The sequence below is a fragment of the Micromys minutus genome (genome assembly GCF_963924665.1).
Source record: "Micromys minutus genome assembly, chromosome: 1".
Lineage (NCBI taxonomy): Eukaryota > Metazoa > Chordata > Mammalia > Rodentia > Muridae > Micromys > Micromys minutus.
In genome coordinates this window covers 218521368-218545548 of record NC_137969.1, presented here as the reverse complement: position 1 = coordinate 218545548, position 24181 = coordinate 218521368, and the positions used below count along the sequence as shown (strand labels likewise).

Genomic DNA, 24181 nt, shown 5'->3' with positions numbered 1-24181 from the left:
TTTGGTTTGTTCTTTCTCTTTTCCTCTGGTATTTGTAGAACAGGTCTCAGTGCGTGGATGTGTGTGTGTGTTGGGTGGGGAGGAGGAGGAAGAACTAGGAAAAAGAGGGAGGGAGAGGGGAAGGGATGGAAGAAGGAAACCTTGGGCTCAGCCAAGCACAAAGACACCCATGGAAGAGAATTAATCCGGTCCTCCTCTCAAATGTGACAGGCAGCAACAGGTTGAGAAATTGCTACCCAGGTCATGGGAAGGTCATTGACGAGTTTTTCAGGTTTCCTGTAAGCAGGAGAATGACTGGGGCAGCTAAACTTCCAGCGACCCTGACTGAGAGAGCTAACCTGGTACTACTGATGGGCCCTCAACAGATCCCAGGGGAGTGGATGAGAGACTCAGGCTGGGATTCTCAGCGGCAGGGACACTCCCTAAATAGAACTGCCATCCAGGCATAATGAGAACACATAAGGCACAGGTAAGCCGATCTCTGTGAGTCCTAAGCTGGTCTGGTCCACGTCCCAAGTTTCAGGTGAGCATCAGAAAAATTAATTAATTAATTAAGATGAATATTAAAAACGACAAAACTTAAACTCTGCTCAGCCGGCCCTGCATATCCTGAAATCTTTATATTACTCAAATCCCTTATGGACTGTTTGGGTGAAGGAAGAAATCTTCCTGGCTCACCAATTTCCAAAGAGTGGTAGAAGCAGTTTCGGAACGAGGATGCCCAGGAACTTGAAGCTGCTGTCTGGTTGGTCCAGGCTTCCGACATGTCGGCAGATGCACACTCTTCTGCTTCTCCTCTGTACCTCAGGGCTGTTAGTTCTCCCAGACCCACCTGGGATTATCCTGAACGAAGAGACAGAAACCGAGTAAGGGTGTCATATATGTCAAGATATATGCAATTATATCGAATCTTAGATATATTAGAATATTAGAAGATGCGATTTAAGGGTTGGCGGTGGTGTGCACAGCTTTGATCCCGACATCTGAGAGGCAGAGACAGGCACATCTCCAAGTTTGAGGCCAGTCTGGTCTACAGAGCAAGTTTCAGGACAGCCAGGACTACCCAGAGAACCCCTTTCTCAAAAACAAACAACAAACTAAAACAAAGCAGACAGAGAGAAAGAAAATGAGAGCTCCTTCCAATTCAATTACAATATGAGGGGAAATTTTCAGCATAATATACACATTTCTCCTGGGCTACTTTATCTATGGGGAAAAGGTTAATACAGAAAAATCTCAAAAAGCTTTAAAAAAACAAAAACAAAAACCCTTGTTAGGATTCACAAAATGTATAATATCTACCCCGTGTGGCCTTGAAGGTACATTATCCTAATTTTCATAATTATCCTAACCAAGTGTGCTACCTTACAGAGTTAGGTTTTGCTAGCCTTTCACTTTTATGAACACACACACACACACACACACACAGGTTTTTATGAAGGTAGAGACCTTATAGCCTAAACAACTCCTATTAGCTTCGTAACTCCATCATCACTACCTCCAACACATAAATTTAGGAGAGTACATCCCAGCAGTGCCACCATGGGAATATATATAAATAGGAATAACTCCAAGTGCTAACAAATCAGTAAGAATAGTTCTGAGCAGGCATCTAGACCCTACGGGTGGTGCACACTGGTAACCCCAGCCCTTAGGAGAAAGCAGTAGGAGGTACGTTGAGTTTAGGGCTAGCCTGCACCACAGTACATCGTATTGAGATCCTGTCTCAAAAGGAAGAAGCAGAGGGGTATTCGAACACTGATGACACTGTGGAAACAGGAAGGCAGCTTTCTCACACAGATAAAGCACTATCTGTCTACAGTCGTGGATGTTGCCAAATTCTGCAGACTTGGCGACTTTGGTACTCTGAGTGGCTGGTCTGGTAGTCTCAAACATCACGTCATTTTCCAGTGGTTTGAGCTGTTGGGTGGAGCTCCGGATGCAAATCAGAAAGACATGAAACAACTTTCAAGCAGGGATGAAAAGTAAGCCAAAGACCACATTTTCAATTTTGGTGGAAAGGATACCCGTGACATATGTATGTACCAAAAAGCCTATTGCTCAAGGATGGAGAAAAAAAAAGCAGAAAATGTTGAAGCCTTCCTCCTACCCCTTCAACTCCACTCACATTCTCCCACCCTGGGCATCCACTTCACACAGAAGTTCCAGGTCTTTGTTCACAGTAAAACGCTGAATTTATCTTAGCATTTATGTATCCTAAATGATTTAACATGTTCAGCCCTGTTCTAGCCTTTTTACTAGATTCCTGTTTTTGTTTTCATTTCACCGACCAAGTCCTTGGGTATGGCACCCATGGTCCATTTCTCTGTAAGCTCTGTGGTTTTATTGTGCAATTTTGCATAGCCCGGTGAGTCTTAGGAATGTATATATTGTATGACAGCGAAACAGAACCAGCGCCCGTAATGTAATAGGTAAACTACTGCACTACCTGGCTCTTTTAATTCCCATGTGTTTCTCTCCACCATCGTTTGGCTACCCCATGCTACAGATACGAATCTACAAATTAAAATATGCCACAAACCAGACCCTTCCAGACTCCTTGTCCTTGCTGGAGGATAAATCTAATGTCGTAATGACTCTGTACTGAAGTGACCTGTGAAGCACACACAGAACTCCTTTCTGTCTTTGTCTTCAACTGTATGCATCTTGTCCTTGTTTAAGGCTACCCACTAGGATCCTGGATGCTCCATTGCTCCTCCTGGTTGCTTCCCCATTGTCACATGGTGCTGGCTGATGGTCAAGATTTCCTTCCTCTAAGCTGGGCCCTTCCTGAGAAATTAAAGGAGCATCCTAGAATACTTTCCCAGATCTATGGGACGCACCCACCCTCAAAAGGATCCGGGTTGAATGCTTGGCAGGTCCAGAGCTGCCTTTAGTCTGTTGTGGAAGGCTCTACTTCCTGTAGGACTGCTGCAGATCTGTCTCAGCCGGAGCAATCAGAAGCCAGCCCTGCAGGAGCTGAGAAGAGTGAGTTGGAAATCAGACCCATGGCCACCACATTTTAACCACAGCCATTTGCAAAGCCTCTTCCTGGGGGAACTTTATTATTCTTTCCTGGCTACCTAACACACGTCCGGGTTTGCAGGGTTAAGGAAGTCCCCCACTGGGTAAGCTTTATTTTACTTTAAAGAGGGAGATTTTAGTCCTTCCTGTTTCTAAACTCCAGGAGTTTTGTCTACATAAGAACACCACTGTGTGGCTCAGTTCAGACAACCTCACAATGAAAGGTGTAAATTACATCTTTCCAATGAGGGAGAGGGAAGGGGAAGAGAGAGAGAGAGAGAGAGAGAGAGAGAGAGAGAGAGAGAGAGAGAGAGAGAGAGAGAGAGGACTTTTAAACCAAAAGAGTCTGTCACTTTAATTTTTTTCAAACCTTACTTTTAACGATGGTTCTTAAACACTTTAATCTCCCTTGTAGCCAACCAGCTCCCAGAGGTAGTGGGAAAGAAAGGATACGGGGAAGAGGAGCTGTTTAGAACTGGTTAGAAAGGTTCTTTGGAGCAGCTCCCATCTGTGTTGTGTGGAAATCAGCAGTTCAGTTCACAGGTCAGCAGACAGTGGCAGCTCGATCCACTCACAAGCATCTCACAGATACACCAGCCATCCAGTTCCCTAGAGTCAGGTTAGCAACAGCAGTGACAGGACCAAGCAGAGACAGCCAGGCCTTGGGCTCAGCTCCAGTCAGCAGAAGGGACCCAGAGAGACACCAGAAGAAGTTCTCCGCTGTGCCTCTCTCAGGGAAGTGAACATAAGCAAAGACTGGAGACCCACAAGCTTGCATAGCCAGCTGTGCCAGCAAGCCAAGCTGTGTCTCTGTCACTCCGTGGACTCCTGTTTATACCCTCCACACATCAAGTGTCCTCCATGTGCCTTGCCTCAGCAAGTGCATCCAATCAGCCTGAGTCCTTGGAAATGGCAAGAAACTGTAGCACACCACCAGAATTTTTTTTTTTCCTTTTGGTGTGTTTCTCTCTACGGAGTCCAAACAAATGCAGTTCAACTACTCACTGTAAGGCGGACCAATACATGCATGTCGTTAGCAAAGAATCTTTCATCGTATATTCTTTCACGTCCTTGCTTTAGCAGAGCATCCTCTCTCCTGTGTCTGCTTCAGTGAAACGTTCTTTCACGAGTCTGCTTTAGCCTTTCACACCTATGTCCATTTTCACGGGTTTGCCCCAGCAAAACACCATCCAACCAACTTTCCAAAGAACCCTTATGTTTCTACTTCAAGAGGCAGTCAAATTTCTTCTGAAATCTGACTTTCTGTCTCTCTCTTCTTTTTCTGTTATATAGGTCACTCTTCTTCGCATTGATGGCCTCTTTTTTCACTAATTTTATGCAGATATGTAGATGTATAAGCATGTATATTTCAAAATATAACTTGTTTAGTCCATATAGTGTTGCCTGTATGTATATTTTCAGGGCTGACTGTTTGTCACCGGACAACCAATGGGTCCGCTCTCCACTTGAGAGGACCACCTATTCCACACCCAGCCTTCCTCGGTTGTTTGTAGTTCTCTGTCTAGGGCTGAGGCCCTGTGGGCTTTTCTGAAGGCAGTTTGGCATGGTCATGGTTGTCATCCTTGTTCGGCTCACATTTAGGTGGTCACATTGGTGAGATTTTATGGGTTTCGCTTCTGGTGTTACTAGGAGACACAATCTCACAGCAAATCCCCTGATCCTCTGGCTCTTATGATCTTTCCATCATCTCTTTGATGTTCCCTGAGCCTTGGGTGAGGGAGGGTTCTGTAGCTGTATCCATTAGAACCATCAATCTGCATATTGGTTGGTTGTGGTTTTCTATAGTAATCTCTGTTGCAAAGTTTCCTTGCTGAGGGGTGAAGACCACACCTATCTGTGGGTATGAGGACACATGTTTGTAGATTGTTGTCAGGGATTGTGCTAGTTTAGTAAATTAGTGGTTTCAGATTCTTTTGACTTCATTTGCTCTGACTAGTTAGCTAGGTTTCTAGTACCCAGAATGGTTTCCCTCTTGTTGAGTGGGTCTTAAGCCCAATTAGAGAAGTGGTGGTTACTACCAAGGTATGTGTGCCACTACTACACCATTAAGATCATTGTGCTATGCTGGTCACCGATATGGCTCACAGGCATCATGCCTAGGTGGGACTATTGGCCACTTCCTGCCTTTGGAAATTAGCACAGTGCCTTCTTATACTGTGAAGGCTAATTCTCAGAGGATGGCCATTCAGGTCAGCTCCAGCTCAGGGGTCTCTGAGCTGTGTTTCTGAAGTGCATGGTATCTTCAGCAACAGAACCTACCTTCCCCCTCCCAGTGGATGGACAATGGGTAATGAAAGGAAACAGCAACAGGTTATCTGTTTGGGGGCTTTCTTGAATAGCCTGGGCCAAAAACTCAAAGAGGGCTTCTCATATCTGGTGTTGGAATTTTTGTTAAGTGGTCTCCAAGAGCTCTCTGGCTCTTGGAGAGAGCATTGTCATCTCAGACAGGAAAGGATATACATAAAACTAGATATGTATATCGATACACAGAATTAACATGCGTTACAAGTTGCCTTTCTGGTAACTAGTAGTATGATTCCGTGTGGTGTTTTCACCTTGCCATTCCCTACTTCTGTTCCCTATACACCTGCCTCCCTACTTCTCCTGTATTTACCTCCCTCCTCCCTAAATCTCCTCCCGTTCCCATTGCCCTATCAAACCACCTGTCTTCCCATTTCCCTCTATTGTCCCACCCCCAGCCCACGCCCCATCCTGGCAAGGACCCTGGTTTACTTTCCTGGTTTCTGTAGTTACTTCAGGTTATATACCCAGATCTAAAGATTTGAAGCGAGGAGCCTCCCGTGAGAGAATATGCGCACCTTGTCTAAAAGACTTTCTCTAACACTGCAATCCCAGCAGGACTCGGTGTGCTTTAAGAGTAAAGGAACATATCGGTTACTTTCCTATCACTAAAAGAGAGCATTTAACTAGGATTACAGTTTTGGAGTGTTAGGTTCAAGATGGTGGAGCAAAGGCATGGCAGCAGGAAAATCTAAGAGGTCACATCTTGAACCACAGAAGCTGGCAGAGAAGGCACTAGGGATAGTGCAAGTCTTATGAAACCTCAAAGCCTAAGCCCAGTGACAGTTCCTCCAACAAAGCTACACTTCCCAAACAGTTCCACCAACTGGGAACCAAATACTCAAACATTAGCCTATGGGGTCAGTCTCATCCGAACCACCACTAGGAGATAATGTTGAATTTGAATAGCAAATAGGAGGATTTGAACTAGGTTCCAAGTTCATCTCCTGAGCTGTTGGCAGCTATCTAAGCTTTGTTGTCATTCAAAGATTTATTTTATTATTTATTTATATCTACATGTCTACTTATAAATGTATGTGCTTAGGTGATCATACGTCAAGGCACCCTCACAGGCCAGAAGAAGGCTTTGGATCCCCTGGCACCTGTACTGTAGGTGATTGGGTACCTTCCAAAAAAGTGCTGGGAGCCAAACTCTGGTCCTCTGCAAGATCAAGAAGCACTCTTAACTGCTAAGCTATTTCCCTGACTATAAGTGCTCTATTTTCTTAACTGTAAAACAGAGCATAAAACACTGGAGAATTCATGGGAAACATCAGGTCCATAGAAGACACTTAGTAAAGGCTATTTAACAATCCCAACCTGTCTGTGGCTACTCTGTGTTTTATTAAAAATATTCATGACAATTGTTTGATCTATTGAATTCTCCTAACAACCATGACTTCTTTCTATAGTTACAGTAAATATTAGATGAGTTAATACATGTAAGTTATCTGCTACCAGATAAATACTTAATAGCCTATCATCATCATCGTCATCTTCATCATCATTACCACCATTCCATTAAGGGATAAACCCAGAGCCTCATGTACAGTAGACAAGCATTCTGCCACTGAACTAGAACTCCAAACTCCTCTCTAATTTTCCTTGTAGTCCAGGCCGATATCGAATGCCCACATTAAAGTAATCCCTGGGCCATATTCTCAAATGCTGGGTTTACTGGCTGGCATCTGCTACTGATGATTTCGAGCTGTAGGTTTGCGCTAGGAGAATGTGGAATGAACACTCAGAAATATTTGGTGTGGTTATAGTCATTTTATAAAGAGTCCCCTCCCCTTTCTGACTATTTGGGCCTAGGTTTGGGTTCTGGCAAACTACCTAAGTTTTGAATTCACTTCAAGAGTTGTGTGCTGATTGTTGGTACTTCAAAAGAGAAGGTGCAGGCAGAGAGGGCAGCCATGCAGAGACCTGCCTGCTACTGGGCTTCTCAGTGCCTTCTGTAAGATGCTGAACCCTAGGGCAGTACCAGGCTACAGTCTGCTCCTACTGACTCCCAGTGTTGACTCTGCGTGTTTCTCCCCAGCTCTGTTTTAGTGAGTCGCCCCTTGAAGCAATTATACAACAAAAACTGGCCAGTACCAGAAACCACACATTTCCCCTCAGCCCTTAATTAAGCATTTACCAACACACACCCGTATGAAGACTTCAAAATGTGTGTTTCATTTTTACGAAATTTTCTAAATCACTTATTTTCTCTTTTTGAAGGTCCAAATTACAAAGAAAACCTGGAGAAAGGAGTAGGAAAACTTCTTGGTTAATCCATCCAGTGATTCACATTGCCCTGTTTACAAGCTCTCCTCTTCAGTCTGCATCTGCCTTTGGCCAAACAGAGGGAGGAGTTTTCAAATTTGCCCATGTCCTTGGCAAGAACCGATGTACCACTAGCCCTAGGAACCCCATCTAGAATTTCCCTTAGATCCGTTGGACTACTGTCTCTGGAAAGGTCTGTAGCCGTTCATTACAGACTAGCAGGAAATCCCCCTCCTAAATCATTTGCCTGGGATTAGCTAAACCCGGTTCTGAGCTCATAGATGCTACCAAGAGTTCTTGAGCCTGAAGTCCAGAATCAGAGTGACTTTTCCTGAATGGACGCTGAAGGGACGGAGAGCCAGCAGTGCAGTGAAGACGTTCTACTGAGGTGTCTCCTGGGAGAAAGAACCGGACATCTTAGATGGAGGACTTCCGGGAAGGAATAGACTTGAAGCTAAGAACTCAGAAGCAGAGGAGAGTGAGTGGGATGGGAAATTGATATTTGTGGTAATCAGGAACTGTGGGCCAGTAAGATAGCTCAGAGGGGTAAAGTCTTGCACGCACAAGGCTGTCCATGGTTTTAAAGAAAAAAAAAAAAAGATGCAGCAGAGAAAGCTGCCCCGGAGCTCACTAGCCAGCCAGTTCAGCCTATGTGGTGAGGCCCGGGTCACAGAAAAACCTAAACACGTTGGAAAGATGGACGGTACCTGGTCAGCAACAGTCAATGATGTTCTCAGGTCTCCACACACAAGCGCACCCACTGAAGAACCGGAAGCTGGCTGTGATGGTGCTCAACTTTTAATCCTAGAGATTGGGACACCGAGTCAAGAGGATGACCATCAGATGAAGTAACCTAATTTATACAAGGAGGACTGTAGCTCCTTGTATTAAGAATGCTAATTAAGTCTCCCCCCCCCCCAAAAAAAAAACTGTTTGCACCACAGGGTCTGCTTCTGGGAACCTGCTCCCAGTTGGTTCTGATTGGTAAATGAAGGTGCCAGCAGCCAATAGCTGGAGAGAACATACAGGGGCGGGATTTTAGAATTTTCCGGGCTTGGGACTGGGAGGAAAAGGAGATCTGAAGAGTGCTTTAGGAAGAGTGTGGAGAGAGGAGGCAGAGGCCTCCATAGAGTGGAGAAGCAGGGAGAGCACTCTGGGCTCTGGGCCAAGAAAGCAGGGTCCAGAGTGCTGCATAAATGCGTCCGGAGAGGCCAAGATAGAACATAGAAATTAGTAAGAAGTAATTATTGGCGCGAGGTAGATGCCAGCAGCAGAGGTTAGGCGGCCGTCCATCTATTGTACTGCTTAAGACATTTGAAAATATAAAGACTATGTGTGTCTTTCATTAGGAAACATAAACCATTGAGGCAGGTAGCAACCCTGCGCCAGGATTTATTAATAAATATTAAATTGTCAGAGAACAACGTCCAAGGGTACATAACAAGACCTGTCTTTTTTTTTTTAAAAAAATGTACAAGAGTCAGGCATGGTGGTGCACACCTTCAATCCCAGAACTTGGGACAGAGGCAGGTGTATTTCTGTGAATGTGAGGTTAGTCTGGTCTACAGAGTTTGTCCAGGACATCTAGGGCTACACAGAGAAACCTTGTCTCCCCCCAAAAAAATAAAACAATAAAACAAACAAACAAAACAAAAAGTAAGTAAGCAAACAGATAATCAAAGAATAACAATTGGATCAATTTTGTGAAGAAAGGATGTCATGTAGAAGAAAGTGAAACAGACCATCACTGTCAAAAAGGCTTGGGGACTTCCATCATGGCTACACCTCCTAATCCTTCCCAAAATAATTTCACCAACTAAGGACCAACAATTCACACATATGAGCCTATGGGGACTGTTCTCATCCAAACCATCACAAGTTATAGCTAGTACGTGGTACGTTCCACTTGCTTTTTAAGGTTCATTTTAAGTTGGTTTTTAAGTGTGGGGGAGGGTTGTGTGTGTTTGTATGTGCATGTGTGTTTGTGTGTGTGTTTGTGTATGTGTTTGTGTGTGAATGTGTGTATTTGTGTGTGTGTATGTGTACGTGCACGTGCACACACACACACACACACGAAAGTGTGGGGAACTGTATCATCTAGAGGTTGGGTTATAGCCACTTGTAAGCCATTCAGCCTGGGTGCTGGGAACCAAACCAGGACCTCTCTAAAAGATCAGTATTGCTCTTAATCTCTAAGCCGTTTCTCCAGCTCCAGATTCACAGCCACAGTCATCACACAGTCCAGAGACAGAGCATCCCCATCTTCCAAGCAGCATCCCCACCCAAGTGCAGCCAGGCTCCCTTCCCCATCTCCATCCTCGGGTGTGCTAATCTGGTTCCTGTTACTACAGCTTTGCTTTACCCAGAATTTTATATAAGTGGGATCACACTTCATGACATCTTCCACATCTGGCTTGCTTTTGTCTAGGTATAGACAGCGCTTGTGAGAGTTACTAGATTGTTGCCTGTATCTGCGGTCAGTTTCTTTTTGATATGGAGAGGTACCACATTGTCAGGAAATCCCCGAGCCAACTTATCTACTCACCAGTCTGTGGGTATCTGAACCGTTTGCAGCCTTCAGCTACCATAAATAATACTGCTATAAACATCCACGCTTACGTTTTCATGTGGACACATGTTTTTATTTCTTTTCCATAAACATCTCAGAACTGAACTACTGGGTCTCGGGATAAGTTTAGATTTTATTGTTGGCAAACTGCCAGGCTGTCTTCCAGAGAGTGGCGCCATTTCTCTGGTTCCACTGGTGACACAGGAGCACTCCAGGTGTTCCACGTCCTCACCAGCACATGGAATTTAGAGTATTTTTAATTTGGGTGACTCCTGCAATGCGATTTACTTGCATTTTTAGCTTGCTTTTCCTTAGTGGCAGTGATACTGATCAATTTTTCATGTTCCTATTTACCGTCCCTATGTCTTCCTTGGGGAACAGGCTGCTGAAACTTTTACACATTTGTTTCTCATTTATTACAGGGTTGTTATTTATATATTCTAGCCATATATTTTACAATATTTATCTGTTACATTTTACCCATGTCTGTGGATAGCATCCCTTGAACCTTCTATACTTTCTGTAGTTGTTTTGTCTGCTTATTATATATATATGTATATATATATATATATATATATATATATAACATATACATATATATATAAAGAGATGCATATTAAATTTTTCTATTGCAGTCAACCTTTGTCTATTTTTTTTTTCTTCATTCTTCATTCTACTCCACTTTTGCTTTAGATTTACAGAAATGTTACCGTGGTGGTGCAGAGAGCAGAGAACTCTGTGTGACCTCAGTCTAGTATCCCCGAGCATCTTTCATTGTCTCACAAAAATCAACAGTGTGCGTTAGTGTTGACTCCGGGCCAGTGTTATTCCATTTCATTAGTTGCTTCCTGCCACCCTGTTGCTATTCCACTATCCAGTCTAGAATACGACATTACACGCCACTATCCTGTCTCCTGTGAGTCTCTCAGATTGTCCTGTTTTAAAAGCCTTTGTGCTTCTTCCTCGGCGCTGCCTGCGAGGTGGCTGCCATCTATTTTGCGGCATCATGGCTGCCCTCCGGCCTCTGGTGAAGCCCAAGATCGTCAAAAAGAGGACAAAGAAGTTCATCAGGCACCAGTCAGACCGATATGTGAAAATCAAGCGAAACTGGCGCAAACCCAGAGGCATCGACAACAGGGTTCGGACAAGATTCAAGGGCCAGATCCTGATGCCCAACACTGGTTATGGGAGTAACAAGAAAACCAAGCACATGCTGCCCAGCGGCTTCCGGAAGTTTCTGGTCCACAATGTCAAGGAGCCGGAATTGCTGCTGATGTGCAACAAATCTTACTGTGCTGAGATTGCTCACAATGTGTCCTCTAAGAACCGAAAAGCCATCGTAGAAAGAGCAGCACAGCTGGCCATCAGAGTCACCAATCCCAACGCCAGGCTACGCAGTGAAGAAAATGAGTAGATGGCTTGTGTACGTGTTTTGTGTTCAAATAAAACTACACACAAAAACTGCAAAAAAAAAAAAAAAAGCCTTTGTGAGTCTTCAGACATCTTGTAGATGATCCTTCAGCATGAGTGTGTCTATGTTTTTCATGGTTACACACGTATTAGAGGTTTGGGGAAGGTAGAAGCCACAGAGGCAAAGTGCCATTCTTGACACACCACAGCAAAGGTGGTTTGTACCTTAGAATTGTGACTGACAACACCAGTCATGAGTCCCCAGCCAGGACTTGGTACTGTCAACCACCTATTCCTTCCTTTCCAAATTCCACTTTTTGTAATAATGTCACTAAGCACAGTCACACTCAGGAGGCCACTGGGGGGAAAAAGTGTGTGTGTGTGTGTGTGTGTGTGTGTGTGTAAATTCTTCAAGGAGCTTTGTCTCTTCCTACTGGATTTCCTACTTCCTTATTTGGACATTTTTCTACCCATGTTGATTTGTGGGTGCTTATTTCATACTTTAGTAAATGATTCAACATCACGTTATCATACTTCAGCAGACAGGAGCATTTCATCCTGGCTCCAGATCTAGCTGTCATTCTTGGGGTTTCGTTTGATTTTGTTGTCATTGCTACTTTGTTTTTGCTTTTTTTTTTTTTTTTTTTTTTTGAGACAAGGTCTTTGTATGAAGCCTTGGCTGGCCTGCAACTCATTATGCAGACCAGGCTGGCCTTCTTCTCACAGAGGCAAACTCCACCTCCATGCCCTGCAAATGCCAGGATCAAAGGTCTGTACCACCATGCCCAGCTCTGTTTCACATTTTTAAGTTCTCTTACTAGGTAAGTACTTCCTTAGGTATGGTTGTGTTTTCTCCTTTCTCATTAGGAAATTTCCATTTTTAAAGGAAATGTTTGCTAGGTACGCATCTAACAAAAGATGGGGAAAAAAAGAAAATGCAAAACGTTAAAAAGTAAGCAAGGAGAGATCAAACAAGCCAGTCAATAAATGGCCAAATGAATGAGCGGACAGTTCTTAATAGATGAAGTGGAAATGGTTGACAGTCTTTGAAAAACGTGTTAGCCTTACTAACCATCAGAGAAGCACAGCTAAGAGCTACATTGAGACTGCATCTCACAAGTCAGAAGAGTAGCCATTTAGGAGACAAATAACAAATGTGGACCACAATGTGACCTAAGGGACCCTGTATGCTGTTGGTAGGAATGTAGCTACTGTAATCATTGCTGGGGACAGTTGAAAAGCAGAAGGACCACATGACCTAGCTATGCCACTGGCAAGCACTTAGTTGACAGGTTCTAAGTCAGCACATCACAGAGATCCACCCTGTCAGTGCTTACTGCAGCCCCATTCACAGAATCTAAGTTAAGGAATCGACTTCAAGACTTAACAAGAGAAGAGCGAAGAAAGGCAATATGGCGAATATGCCCAGTGAAATTTGGTTTCCAAAAGTAAGGAGGAATGGAGTGGTGTCATTTGCAGAAAACGATGAGACTGGAGACCCGTCAGAGAGTTCAGACAGTCTCGGAAGCAGGTAGCAGATGGCTTCTCCCTTGGTAAATACTATATTTCATGCAGTTGCATAAACTAATGTATGCACATATGACAGGAAAATCCCAATGATACTGTGGGGGACAAAGGGGATGATGAACAGGGAATGAAGGCATCGGAGGGGAAGAAAGCCAAACGCTCAAAGGGTGCTATAAACCAGCATAAAATAATCTTATGAAAATCGTTAATACAAAGAAATTCCTCCTTCTGTCTTTGGTGCTGTTTCTTCTCTGTGATTCGATAACCTAAGCACATGTGACTTACGTTAAAAGGCCGGGAAGTTTTGGCAAAGTCTTTTGCCCTGATGGGTCAGCTGAATGAGTGTTATCTTGATTATCTCACTGCGAGGTTCAAAAGCAGTGACTGAGTCACAGGACCAAGTCAGAGTCCGTCCAAGTGGAGATCAATTGTCAGGAGAGAGCTGAGCTGCTTAGAAATATTTTCAAATATCAGACTCGAATCTTCTCAAACCAACAGGAAATTAAAGTCCGCTACAAATGCCTTTATCAAGATGCATGGCTCAGAATGCTTGAAAATGGTAGAATGGATGGCAGCCTGATTCCTGAGCTTGGTGTGTGATTGAGTTGGTTTTTCCCCATGCCTTTTCTCTTCTGCTTTCTTGGTTTCTTATAAACTTCTACAGACGTCCTTCAATTTTCATCCCTCTAGCCTGTCTCTTCCTCTTGTCACCTTCCCCTTTCTCTCCTCCTTGCCATTAAAAATGTAATTATCAAGTTTCCACAATATATAACATACTCTTCTCTGTGCCCTTCTCTTTGCTGTGGCCAAATTCCTGATAAGAAACAGTGAGAGGGAAAAAAGGGGTTGTTGGTGTGATGTTTTTGTATACTGTGTGGAGATGTGTCTCTGTCCTTTCTTGCCTGACTAAGGCACCTTCTGATGGATTAAAATAAAAAGCCTATGGTCTATAGCAAAAGGCAGAATAGTCAGGTGATCCTTCAGGACAGAGAGGAACTCTGGGAGAGCCAGAGGTGGGAGGATTCACCACCCAGACTTGGAGGAAGTTGGACTTATGAAACCGAGGATAGGTAACTAACCAATCATGTGGAAGACATAGAATAATATAAATGAGTTAATATAAGTTGGCATATTAATTTATATATACATTATATATATGACATAAATTGGCATGAAAGAGCTGAGATGCTTAAAAATATTTTCAAATATCAGACTCAAATCTTCTCAGACCAACAGGAAATTAAACTCCTTTATCAAGATGCACAAACCAGAATAATTCAAAGGAGCTCTTTAAATAAGGAGCTAGTTGGGTACAAGCCTAAGCTAAGGCCAAAAACATTGTCAATAAATATAAGCCTCGTTATTACGAGCTGGGGTGGATGGGCTGGAGAGATGGCTCAGTGGTTAAGAGCACTGATTGTTTTTCCAGAGGTCCTGAGCTCAATTCCCAAAGACCACATGGTGGCTCACAGCCATCTGTAATGGGATCTAATTATTTCTTACAGCAGCAGTGTACTCACATACATAAAATAAATAAATAAATCTTTAAAAAAGAGGAGTTAGGGGTTTAGCTCAGTGGTAGCTCAGCTCCTAAAGGAAAAAAAAAAAAAAATAGAGCTGGCGTGGGCATAGAAAGGCCAACAGTCCCAGGAGTTATTTTGTCTTTAAGTTTGGGAGGATGCCTGGCGTTATGGTGGGGAAGATATGGCTGCTGGAGCCTTGACAGAGTCAAGGAAGCAGAGAGAGGACAGGCAGCACATCTGAATCATCACGGTTCTCCCCCAGGAACTCACTTCCTCCAGCAAGGTTTCCACCTTCTAAAAGTTCCATAGCCTTCCAAACTGCCATCACCAGCTGGGATGTTCAAATATAAGAGCTATGGAGGGAATGTTCTACTCAAACCATGATGGGTACTACAGTTCTTCTGTCCTCTAACCTCTGATCATGACGCAACGCATCTCATATCAAAACCCAGTTTCCATGGTAACTCACGCCTTTAATCCCAGATCTTGGGAAGTAGAGGCAGGCAGATTTTTTCGAGTTCAAGGCCAGCCTGGCCTACATATCTGACCAGGCCAGCCAGAGCTACATAGTGAAATCCTATCTCAAGAAGAGCCTGTCATGGTGCTGCAAACCTTTAGCTACAATTCTCAGAAAGCATGTGTTACTCAGGGCAGATTTATTTCTGTGCATTTCTGGTCAGCCAGAGGTACTTAGTAAGATTTTGTCCCAAACAACAACAAAAACCCAGTTCTTTCTTTCTCTGTCACATTTCACTAAACAATCCTGAGCGTTACCTTGTTAATGGAGACAGTCTCACAATGCATTTAAGGCTGGTTTTGAACTTGTGATCTCCGCTCCTTAGCTTCCTGAATGCTAGGATCATTGTGTTCCGTCACCCCTGATTCATGTATTCATTTCCTTAGGCTAATGTAACAGAATACTGTAGCCTACGGAGCTTCAGCACAGGAATTTGTTTTCTTCCGGTTCTGTCGGGTCTTAGGCTCCTCCGGCTGCACGTGTGCCGCTTCTCTCTAAGAAAGCACCTGAGGGCCTGACGGTCCGCTCAAGAAACTGTTTTCAATATTGGAGATTTTTGCCAAGCGAATTGTTTTAAATATACTTTCCTGGCTAGAGAAGTTGATAGTCTGGGGCTGGAGAGAGGCCTCAGTGGTAAAGAGCACCAGCTGCTTTTCCAGAGGATTCAGGTTCGATTCCCGGCACTCACAAGGCAGCCCTTAACCAACCATCTGTGACTCCAGTTCCTAGGGAATTTGTGTTCCCTTTTGTCTCCTTTGGCACCAGGCACACATATGGCACAGTGACATACATTGAGGTAAAACATCCATACACATAAAAAATATAATAAATTTTTAAAAATTAAAAAAAAAAAACAAAACCCTATGATCCATCCGGCTCATTGAATTGTATAGACTTTGTGCCTGGTTAATTTCTGTGTGTGATGTTTTTATCTGCAAATTTTATAATAAACTTTATAGAAATAAATCTTTAGAAAGCTATAGGTAAAAGATACTTGCTCATTTCTTTCATATGTATGTGTATATATATATATATATATATATATATATATATATATATATATATATATATATATGATATCCATTTAAAATTATATATACTCTCAATACCTGAACTATATATTGTCAGCATGCATACCCACTCAAGACGAGTCCTGAGGTATGTGGAGTAACAGGTAGATATTTCTTCTGCCATGCTGCTGTGGAGATGAGCTATCTGAGCACTCCGAATCAGCTGGTCACCAGACATGGGAGCGATCTATTCCCCGGCAGTACTCTACCCAAACTGGACCCAACAAGTTGGCTCCATATAAACAGGAGCCCTGGAGCTCCTCAGAGCATCTACTGAGCAAACACACACACAGGATAGGGAGCATGAACCTCCACTGGGACTTGACTGCCAGTCCTATTTTGTCTGAGATGGCCAATGATGACCTTTGAGAACAGTGCTTTAAGGTCAGGATGACAGACATGCAGTGTGAGGACCAATACAAGGTTGCTTGCTGGTAGCTGCTAAAGGAACGGTCCCGTTAGGGACTGGCGTCCAGCTGTTAAAGCCAGCTGGCATGGAGCACAGCTTCTGGATACATTGTTAAGGTTTCCCAGGTGACGCCTGTATGGACTCGGGATTGACTTATAAATTATGTGTAAAGAACTGGCATCTTCTTCCCTCTGACTCGGAGACTGATATACCAAAAAGCGAGTTTCATGTCACCCCCCAGGCTCAAACTTCAGTGTCAATAGGTTGCACGTTCTGAGCTCCGCTCCTACAGCCGTCTCAAGGCGGCAGTGAAGGCAGGGCTGCAGCTCATCCCAGCCTGACCAAGCGCCTCTTCTCTTTGATGTTACCTTTATTTGCTATGGTTACTACTTTTGACCCAGAGACTTTATGCTACCAAGAGCCAAGTGTAGGCTTAGAAATATCTGAGTAGTGTCTCAATGAAGGCTCTGCTGGTTCCCTCCCCCCCAACCCCCTCCCCCGTGCTCGGGCACGAATCATTTTCACTGGTTAAACTGCCTAAGACAAAAGCCCGAGAAAGTGATTGCTTTTTTTCTTTAAATTAGTGCAACTCTATGAGGAAATCAAGGTAATGCGACATGCAGGCTTATTTATCTCTATAGAGTAGAAAGAGGGAGGAAGAAAGGACACATTTCTCAGGTGATGCCTAGTTACAGGCCGGCCTGTTGACAGCTGCTGACTTGGTTCAGACACTGTAGCTGGAGATGAGGTTTGGAGGTCTTCAGGTACTCCACATACCCACAAAGGAAAACCCATATGATTCTCTTTGAGACATACCCCAAGTTCCTTTTCAACGGGATTATTGTTAGAAATTCCAGAAAGGAAGACATCAAATTATAGACCATTACACACATCCCCTCTGGAAGAAAATCAAGAGTATAGATTCTTGGGTCTATCTACATAGCTCTTGTATACCAAGTGTCTTGGTAACGCAGGGAGAGTCAGAAAAATTCCCTGCCTTCCTTTGTGGTGACAAAGTGGAGTGTGCCTATTCAGGGACCTATGACATTTTAGCTTTCTGAAGTCTTTCTGGTTGTAGAAGGGTCATAAAGATGTGAACTTTCTGAGGCTAAAGAGAGTTGGGATGGTGATCGGGGCCTGGGAGAAAGCAGCCAGCACATTGTACTGGGAAGTTTGTGATTTGATGGAAGCTTGCTAGGTAGCCACCAGACATAAGGAAGAACCCTGGGGCTGATGACATCACTGGGCCTTCCAAGAACTCTGCAAGGGCCAGAAGAGAAAGTGGTTTGGGGGATCTAGGCAGGTCTGACTTAGTAGGAGCTGAGGCCCCTGCTAACCCACAGCCCATCAGGGAAAGACAGGGAGTGAATGCCCAACCTCAGTCGCCCTTTCCTCTGATCTCTGCTGGACTTCCCTCTGGCTGAACCCAGCAAGAACTCCGCAAGCAGAAGAGTCCAGTCATGCAGCCACGGGGGTCAACCTTCTAGGACAGGATGGATGGTAGCCAGTGGAAGGAACTAGGGAGCAGGGGGAGGCTACATCCCCCATACCTACCCCCAAATAACACATTCTCAAACACGCCTGCAATGCACTCGCTGCCTTCCGGGCTGCGTGGTCATGTGATCCAGCAAAAGGTTCTGCACAATATTCCACTTTGTTCTTGCTGCTCTGATTCTTGGACTTAAGGAACCCTATAGACACTAGGTGTTAAGCTAATGGAGTAATTTAGCCATGTTCGGGTCCTTCAGGCATCACTAAGACTACCCGGTCTTTAGTGCCTTGGCGTCTTTACGCCAGCAAAGCCGTCCGGTAACCTCAATAGCATCAGCTACAGCCAGTCCGCCGGCTTGTGTTGATCTTCCTCTCTTCCTGCGGTGGAACGTCAGCGAAGTGGCAGGAAGCCTGCTCACCAAGAGCCGGGTTGATTGCTTTGGAAACCCAGCCCTCTTCTGGAATTTAATAAAAACCACCCCCTAGATGCAGGGTGGGGGCACTAACTCTTTAAATGATGCTTTTCTTTAGCGGGGGGGTTTGAACGGGGGTGTATGGGGGGGGCGGAATTGATGCCAGTAAGAGAAAGAAAAGAATTTGGTTTTTCAAAGATGGAAGAAAATGTTTTTAATTTACAACTTTGCTAATTTAATTCCCCTCCACCAAATTCTTTGATGGCTATCTGTGCCGAGGGAGCAAACTTCAAATGCTTCAGCTACAGAGCTGCCTTGGTTTTTCTTACCAAAGTTTCAGTGTGCCCTTTTAGTTCTTTCAGCAAACTGGTTGACGTGGCTGACATTTTCTGGGCAGTACCAGGTATATCTCCACACTCGGCTTCTTCGTGCCTCGGCCAGGGGTTCCCAGTACAAGACAAACTTTAGCACTGAGGACATTTTTTATTGTTACCCCGGGACAGGTAATGTTGCTGGCATCTGTCTACTGGGTAGAATTTAGGAGGGTACGGATAAATATTTTTCAGTGTTCAGGGAAACCCCTTCATTGTCTGGCGCCTCCCCCATCCCCCAACTGAGGTTGACAAGCTTCCCTCACACTGAAATCAGATTCTTAACTGGTGTCAAAGCCTGCACCACTCAAAACACTGGCCACTTACAACATGTGGCTTTACATTTTTTATTACATTTATTTAGTGTGTATGTGTGTTTGTGTGTGTGTGTGTGTGTGTGTGTGTGTGTGTGTGTGTGTGTGCTTTTGGGCATGTACCATAACGTACATGTGAAGTTCAAAGGAGAACTTTCAAGAGTTAATTCTTCTACTACAAGGGCCCTAGGGATTAAAATTGGGTCATCAGGCTTGGCAGCAAGTTTCTTTACCAGCCAAGCCATCTCAAAGGCTGTGTGGCTTTTGATCCCTTTAAATGCAGGTGGTCCAAATTCAAGTGTGTGGTGTCAAATGCTAGCCTAGTTTCTAAGAGCTCATATGAACCATGGAATGTCATTGTTTTGTTAATAATTTTCTCATGGATTACATGTTGAGATAATAATATTTTGAACATCATGGCTTAAATAAAATGTTACTATGATTAACTTTATGTCTTACTAGTTTATTAACTAAGAAACTTAATTCTATATAGGCCAATTGGTGTTCTTTATCCATCAATACTAGCCTAGTTCAGAGACAGGCAATTTTTCTGTAAAGGCCATATTCAGTCTGGGCCATTTCTCTTTGTCTTTATCTTGGTCACTCCTACCTCATCTATTGCCACTTCAAAACATATCAATCTTTAGAAACAAACATAAAGTCCTTGAGACTTTTAAAATATATATATACACACGAATCTTAAACTATAAAAACAGTTCTTTAAGAGGGCTCAGCAGGTAAAGGTGTTTGCTGTGTGTAGGGTTTCAGACCAGGGACAAGGGACTGAGGTGCATATTTTACATGCCAAAGCAAACCTGGCCTCCAGGTTCTCCCAGCATCCTTCAGTCCCTACCTGGTATACCCAGCCCTTTACTCTGATCAGGAACTCCAGGAACTGGGCTGCCTCTCCCCTAGAGGCTCTTACCTATGTAATCTAAACATTTGGTATCCCTTCCCCCCACTTCTTTCCTCTCTCTCTCTCTCTCTCTCTCTCTCTCTCTCTCTCTCTCCCTTCTCTCTTTCTTCCCCTCCCCCCCTTCCTGTAACCATGCGACTTCTTCCCTGGCCTCTTTCCTTAGGACCAGTGAACTCACCCGAGAGTGGCTTCCCAATAAACCTGCCTTTATATATACTCTAATTTGACTTGAATTGGCTCATTTCATGGGCAGAAAATAACTTGTCACCTAGAAATCTGACAATTTGAGTTTGGTTCCTTGAACCCAATTAAAGATGGAAGGAGAGAATCCCACAAAGTTGTCCTCTGACCTCCACATGCATGCCATGACATTTGTATTCCCTGCCTCCGACATCATGTATGTGTACATCCTTGTACACACACACACACACACACACACAGACAGACACACACACACACACACACTAACCTTAAACTTACAACTTGAAGTATTACCATATATTCATTGTACAAAATAATGGGTTTCATCGTGACATTTTTGCAAATGCATGCTATACCCTTTGTCACAAAGGTGAACCCTTTAATGCTCACCCTCCCATTTCTAGTCCTTTGCTTTGCACCGAGCTTCTGAGCTAGGAAGCAGGCCTTGGCTTCTGATATGGCCTGTGGCTATAACTGGTGAACCCAGGGAAGTTGGTTGGCCCTGGAAGCTGCCCCACCTCTGTCCTTTGGAATTCTCTTTAAGTTCTGGAAAGCACATCTCAGCCCTCTCTAAACCCTGCCTCCCAGATGTAGATCCAGCAGTACGGCTGAGCTAAGATGGCAGTACCACACCAGGCCATGGCTCTGCTGACCTTGCTCTCCGTGAGTGTGCACCTTCTCTGTCTCTACGAAGAGCAAATGGAGACTGGGTGTGAGTGTGAGCACATTCACCACAAGCAGTACTCAGCACTTGCTCCATGGACCCCATTCTTACCCTGTTGTCAAAGGCATCACTTTGCTGGGACTAAACATGACAAGTGTTAAAACTACTTTGACCCACACCGAGGGGAAAATAGGAGGACCCTGGTTATTCTCTGTGCTGCCAATGATTATTTTTAAAGCCAGAGTCTCATCGAATTACCTTATAAAATCTATAGAATTATGCTGAACCACTTCCAAGCAGTTGATTGTTTTTCCAGGGAGTTACATCCCATCCATGCATAAGTGTGTATATGTTGGCAGCTTGGAATTAACAGTGTATTTTTTCAAGCTCTAAATTCCTTTCAAATGGGAACGAAGTGTTCTCCTGACCCGTCCCACACTCCGTATTGCTGCCGACATCTGCAACTAATTGATGATCTATAAGTCAAAACTGTGACCAATGCAGAAAACCTTTAGCAAAGCCTGCCTGGGCTTGGCTAGCCCTCCTCAGTACATTTCATATTAGACTGGAAGACCTGCCTTTTAACTGCCCAACCGAGAACCAAACAGTAGCGCTGAGTGTTTACCAGACATCAAACAATAACATGATTAGATAACAGACTCACCAGTGAAAATCTAATTTAGAACCTTTAAGATTTTTCTTTTTTTACAATTTGGATTTTTTTTAAAAAAAAAATCTAGACCTTTCTTGAGAGGTATAAAAAAATTATATGATCAGCATGCAATTTCAGTGGCTGAAGCAACTCTCTATGTTGGCAACATTAAATTATGACCATCTGGATATCGGAAGTATATAAATGGCACTTTAAGAAATCACAGGAAAGCTGGGCATGGTGGCACACACCTTTAATCCCAGCACTTGGGAGGCAGAGGAAGGCAGATCTCCAGCCTGGTCTACAGAGTGAGTTCCAGGCTAGCCAAGGCTACTCAGAGAAACCTTGTCTCTGGTGGGGGAAAAGCCAACCTAGCATCCTGAGAGAGAAGTTGGGACACATAGCCTCCAGCTGTGCCCTAGCTCTGCTGTTTATCTGTTGGCCCTTTTCAAAAGGTGGCCCTTTAAAGAGAGGTGCTTGACATACTGACACTATGTCTGTGAAGGCTACTGACAAAAAGCTACAAAATACAGTCTAAACAGCAACAATATTTTTTTTAATGAAGACAATGGAATTTGTAGCTATTTGTGTTTATTCACTGGCCCCCCCCCCACCTTATTCTAAAGAATATATAAGGGCTGGAGAAACAGCTAGACAGTTAAGAGCACTGACTGTTCTTCCAAAGGTCCTGAGTTCAGTTCCCAGCAACCACATGGTGGCTCACAACCATCTGTAATGAGATCTGATGCCCTCTTCTGGTGTGTCTGAAGACAGCTACAGTGAACTTACAAATGAATCCAAAAGAGAGAGAGAGAGAGAGAGAGAGAGAGAGAGAGAGAGAGAGAGAGAGAGAGAGAGAGAATAGTTAAATAAATACATACATCTATTTAACTTTCTTTAGAGCCAAACACACACAACTGCCTGTGTGAGCAGCCTTCCTTAACTATCAGTCACATTCAGATACCCTTTTGCATTTCCTCTGCCCGGGCCTCAGCTTTAGGTCAGTCCCAACTCCCTGCAGCTGAGTCTCAGTCTCTCAGCAGCTTTGTCTGTCTCTGAGCTGTGCTACAGCTGATTCTACATCTTTTGTCTAGCCACCCTAAACATACCCTACAAAGTTGATATAAGACCCAAATTGAGTCTTATCTATTTGAGGCTCCCATGAATGAGACAAGAGATTGGGGATCGATGCAAAAACAAGAGGTTTAATAGTCTAGTGCACTGTGGTGGCCTACATCCAGAGAAGAGGCAACCTCGAAAGGCTGTTACAAGCAGTTTTTATACTTTAGGGGTACAGGTTACATCAGCAAGGTTACAGTTTAAACTTATTGGCTAAGCATGTTGGCCTTTGAATCTATTGGCTAGCAAGTATATGACAGGCATTCGAACTCTATCTTGGACTAGACGGTCAGGTGACTATCAGTCAGTCTCTCTCCAGAGAATTGTTTATTCAAGGAAGTCCCTTAGGCCCTGGTGGGGTGGGCTGCTGGGCCATTGTGGGGTGGGAGGGTTGAAAATTTCTCACTACTATCACTGGAAAATTCTGGTCTCTGCTGGAGTTTGTCCCCAGTGCCACATGAGCAGAGCATTTTGGGACACACCTGTACCCCCAGCATCAAAAGGTAGACTCAGGAAGACAAGTTCAAGGTCCTGAGCTACATATAGAGTTTGAGGTCATATTGAGCTATTGAGACCCTGTTAGAGAAGGAGAAGGAGAAAGAAGTGAATGGGGAGGAGGAAGAAGAGGAGGAAGGAAGGAGGAAGAGAGGAAACAAGGAAGGGGCGAGGGTGGAGAAGCCCAGTGTGGTGGTGCATGCCTTTAATCCCTGCACCTGAGAGGCAGAGGCAAGTGGATTCTTGTGAGCTCAAGTCCAGCCTGGCCTACAAAATGAATTCCAGGACTCCCAAGGCTACACAGAGAGTCTAGGGGGGAAAAGGGGGTGGGGTGGGGAGGAAGGAGAAAGGAAAAGAAAAGAGAGGAGAGACAGGGGAATGGCTCAGTGGGTAAGAACACTTGGTACCTGAGTTCAAATCCTCAGTGTCTATGTAAAAAGTAGGCTATGTTCCCATGTGGGCCTGTAATCCCGTCGTGGGGGTTGGAAACAGGGGGACTGCTGAGCATTGCTGGCTGCCAGCCTATGCACAGAATGACAAGGTTTCAGAGAAATAAGGCAGTGCTACAGAGAAAGCCACCCTGTGCCGGCCTATGGCCTCTGCACAGCAGCACATACAGAGATGAATGGACACACAGATGCATAAACCACATGCTGAAAACTACCCAGCCGTTTTCATGAGATGCTGTAAAACCAAAACAACGGATTTTTTTTTCCTTCTGTTTATTTACGACCCATGAGATTCAAACTCAGATTACATGTAAAAGATTTCTTTGAGCTGAATGTGGTGGTGACAATCTTCAACCCTAGCACTCTGGAGGCAGAGGCAGGCCGACCTCTGAGAATTCAAGGCCAGCTTATTCTATATAGTGAGTTCCAAGACAGCTAGGGAGACATGGTGCCATCT

General features: G+C 44.1%; 1 protein-coding gene across 1 annotated transcript; it reads left to right on the top strand.

Moving 5' to 3' along the window:
* Positions 1-11148: 11148 nt before the first annotated feature.
* On the top strand, positions 11149-11612 carry LOC308428803 (large ribosomal subunit protein eL32-like). Its single transcript, XM_080927376.1, has one exon. The coding sequence runs from the start codon at positions 11190-11192 to the stop codon at positions 11595-11597; it is 408 nt and encodes a 135-aa protein (XP_080783502.1). The 5' UTR covers positions 11149-11189; the 3' UTR covers positions 11598-11612.
* The last annotated feature ends 12569 nt before the right edge of the window (positions 11613-24181 follow it).